The sequence below is a fragment of the Cariama cristata genome, unplaced genomic scaffold, assembly GCF_000690535.1.
Source record: "Cariama cristata isolate BGI_N322 unplaced genomic scaffold, ASM69053v1 scaffold32199, whole genome shotgun sequence".
NCBI classification, from domain to species: domain Eukaryota; kingdom Metazoa; phylum Chordata; class Aves; order Cariamiformes; family Cariamidae; genus Cariama; species Cariama cristata.
In genome coordinates, this window is record NW_009636874.1 from 1 (window position 1) to 3,577 (window position 3,577).

The window sequence follows — 3,577 nt, forward strand, 5'->3', positions numbered from 1 at the left end:
GCGCTGACGCCTCTGTTCCCCTCAGACCATCGACCAGTTCGAGTACGACGGCTGCGACAACTGCGATGCCTACCTGCAGATGAAAGGCAACCGAGAGATGGTCTATGACTGCACCAGCTCCTCCTTTGACGGGTGAGTGGGTCCCGGGCGCGTTGCCCCAGGTGCACCATGGTGGCACCATGGTGTCAGCTGGCCGGGAAATGTCCCCTCGCTCCCATCCCTCCCACAGGATCATCGCGATGATGAGCCCTGAGGACAGCTGGGTCTCCAAGTGGCAGCGAATCAGTGAGTGGTTTTTCCCAGCTGGTTTGGGAGCCTGAGGTCCCTTTTCTCTAGCAAACCTTTCTTCGGGGCAGCGGGAGTTGCTGTTTGGGCCGCGGAGGGGGTTTCTGCTCCTGGTAAGGGGGCATCTGTGCAGGCGGGGGCTGGCAGGGGTGCTTGCCCACCCAACTGCTGCTGTGCGGGGTGACTCGGTGTTTTCTTTCCCCAGGTAGCTTCAAGCCAGGTGTCTATGCAGTGTCTGTGACGGGCCGCCTGCCCCAAGGTAACGCTGCCGGCTTGTATTCAGGGGAGGCTCCTGTATGGGTGGCAGCTGAGGGATTATTCTGCACATTAGGTGTTGGGGCTGTGGTTATCTCCAGGGTGACAGACTGGGCAGTGCATTACACTGTACCTGTGTGATGAAACCAGGATTTGGGAGTTTAGTGAATGCTGTGTGTTGTGAACAGAGCACACGGTGGAGGGATTAGCAAGGAGACTGCAAGAAGGAGATGCTGACCAGGAGGGTGGTTTCAGGATTCTGCAGACAGGTTTTCTACCTGCAGTCATTCAGCACTATGCCTGCCAGAAGTTGATATTGAAGATGCTGCTGACTAAAACCTGTGATACCAGGCAGGCTATCAGAGGGATAAACTGTGATTAAAGGGTGACTCCAGAAAGTGAGTGCATTTCAAACCCTTCAGCTACAGGAGAAACATGGAGGTTTGTCCATAGAAATAAACTTTGCAGGACGGGGTGCTGTTATGACAGTCTCAGTGAGCAGATACCCCTTTCCATCATCATACTGCGCTGAGGGCTTATCTTAAGGTGGGTTTTGTGCATTTATAAATGGAGTGGAGGGTGTAGAGGTTTGGTCTTACCTCTGTAATACAGAAACTGCATTATCTATCTAGCTGAGAGCCCCTCCTTTGTACGTAGCCCCAGAGCAGACTCCTAACATGTGCCCCTTCCCAGGAGCGCTGCAATCCCATATCCCCAGGGTGAAAGCTGTGCTTGTGTCTGGAATCCCAGGCTTGTTATTTCTTACCTGAGCTCCTCCATCGGTGTTGGGAAGGAGCTGGAACATCACAAGGCTTGAAGCTGAGACCTAAATAACTGGAGTGCAGCAGATGATGGTGTGAACTCGATGCAGCTGCAGGCAGGGAGCACGGGGCAGCAGGCGGAGGGAGTATGGGTGGGAGATGCTGTCTTTGGCCTCGCTCAGCCCGTCCTCACATCATGGGCGGGAGCGAGGTAACCTGGCTGCACTCATGGGCTGTGCGAGCTGTCATATGGCTGTCCCTTGGTGCATGGTGCTGGCGAGAGCCACGCTGAACCCCATGGTGCTCATCTGCTATCCCTGTTCTGAAGGAGTTACTGAGAAGGGAGGACATGCAGGCAGGTCACAGAGGTGACTGAAAGATTTAAGAAGTATGCTTAAGAGCTTGACCTGTTCAGTACACTCATAATATTCAAACATTTTCAGGTAGGAAATAATGTAAATAAAATCTCTACCTGGTTCTTTCCCAAGGTAAAACAAAAGTTGATGTTTGGGAGCTCTATCTAGGCCTTTAAACTAGAAGAGGGAACACTCTTAACAGTTCTCTTTATTAGAAGAAACAAAGAAGGTGATTGTCCAGTTCTTGATCTCTGCAATGAACACTACATGACAGAGCAACCAGATTTTTTTCAGGCCTCCTCATCCCTAGAGAATACTGAAATGTGTTTGTCTCCTTGCTGCAGGAATCGTCCGAGAGCTGAAGAGCCGTGGCGTGGCTTACAAGTCCCGAGACACAGCTATAAAAACCTAAGGGGCTCTTGTGCTGCCTGGAGGATTCCCCGGTGCTGCGTTTGGAGAGGCAACAGGCACATGGGGCACCGCTGCGAAACCTTTTAGCTTTAGCATGTGGGAAAGTGAGCGTGGACTCCGAGGGAGCTTGCTGGCTCGGCTCCCCTCGCGCAAAACCTCTGGACTCTTGCCATACCACGAGCTGCCCACACAGACCATAGATATTGTTTTGAGCCTTGACAAGGGGGAGGGCATGAGTAGACCTGAGAAAGCAGTGTTTAATGGTGATGCCAAGCTTTTTTTTTACAGTTGGTGTGGAAAAGAGGAGGGCTAGGATATAGCTGTGTAAATATTTCAATAAAACATACTGCCTGGTCAGAGCTGAGTCCATCTGTACGCTCAGTCACTAATTTCACCTGCCGCAGGGAGCGGATGGCGAGATGAGGGGTTTCGCGCGCAGCCCCCGGCCTACCAGACATGGAGCCTACGATTGCCATCCTTTCTTACGCCATGGATCGCATTATGCCTCGAGAGGGAGATCCTGCCCTGGCTGAATTGGGGTTTCCTTTGCTGTAGGAACAAGCAGACTAGCGATTTGTGCCTTACAGCTCACAGCTGGCTGGGATAGGTAAGATGACATTAAGTATTTCATGTGGAGGCAGTTATCTGGAGGTCACGGTGCCCTGGGCCTGCAGGGCCCTGTACACGGGATGTATAGGCAGGTTTGAAGGACCTTCAACTCGGCCATTGCTGAATTGGGGTTTCCTTTGCTGTAGGAACAAGCAGACTAGCGATTTGTGCCTTACAGCTCACAGCTGGCTGGGATAGGTAAGATGACATTAAGTATTTCATGTGGAGGCAGTTATCTGGAGGTCACGGTGCCCTGGGCCTGCAGGGCCCTGTACACGGGATGTATAGGCAGGTTTGAAGGACCTTCAACTCGGCCATTGCTGGTCTCCAGGGCAGACAAAGCCAGATGAGCCTGTTGCTGGTGTGGTTGGGAGGCAGCACTGGGCCTTGCAGAGGGGAGGGATGGACAAGCAGGGGTGGAAACACCCATCCAGCCTCGGATTTGTAGAAGTCTGGCTGGTTTGAGTGTCAGCTGGAGTAGTGTCTGTGTTGCATGGGCTTCCGAGAGATTTGGTCTCCTTAGCTGATGGTTCTTGCTTAATTTGTTTTGTTCCAGTTCCAGCAGCAGCCACCACTCGCAAAGGTGGCTTGTCCAAGGGCAGAATCCTAGATCAGTAGGTCTGTGAAATAAGCTTTTTTTTTTTTCTGAGATAATCCTGTAGCTGGAAAGCTCAATTTTTATTTTCTGTAGACAAACAGTGGAAAACCAGTACAGCCTGAAAACTGGATTTGATCTGGGATGAAAGTGGCTGCAGCGAAGGGAACACGTCGCTGTTGGGGAGTGATGCTGTCAGGAGTGCGGAGGCGACGTACTCTGTCCTGCTCTGGTTTGTAGAGCTGGCCCCGAAAAAGAGTCCCAGGCGCTACAGGTCAGCCCCAGAATGGCTCCCACGGGGGGTT

At 52.2% G+C, this 3,577-nt stretch overlaps 1 protein-coding gene across 1 annotated transcript; it reads left to right on the forward strand.

Moving 5' to 3' along the window:
- Nucleotides 1-16: 16 nt before the first annotated feature.
- Nucleotides 17-2,069, forward strand: SUPT4H1 (suppressor of Ty 4 homolog 1 (S. cerevisiae); the record flags this gene model as incomplete). The annotated part of the gene is made up of 4 exons (XM_009708088.1): nt 17-132; nt 230-285; nt 491-544; nt 2,002-2,069. Coding segments are annotated over 4 exons (294 nt in total), but the record flags the coding sequence as incomplete, so codon positions are not given.
- Nucleotides 2,070-3,577: the final 1,508 nt, after the last annotated feature.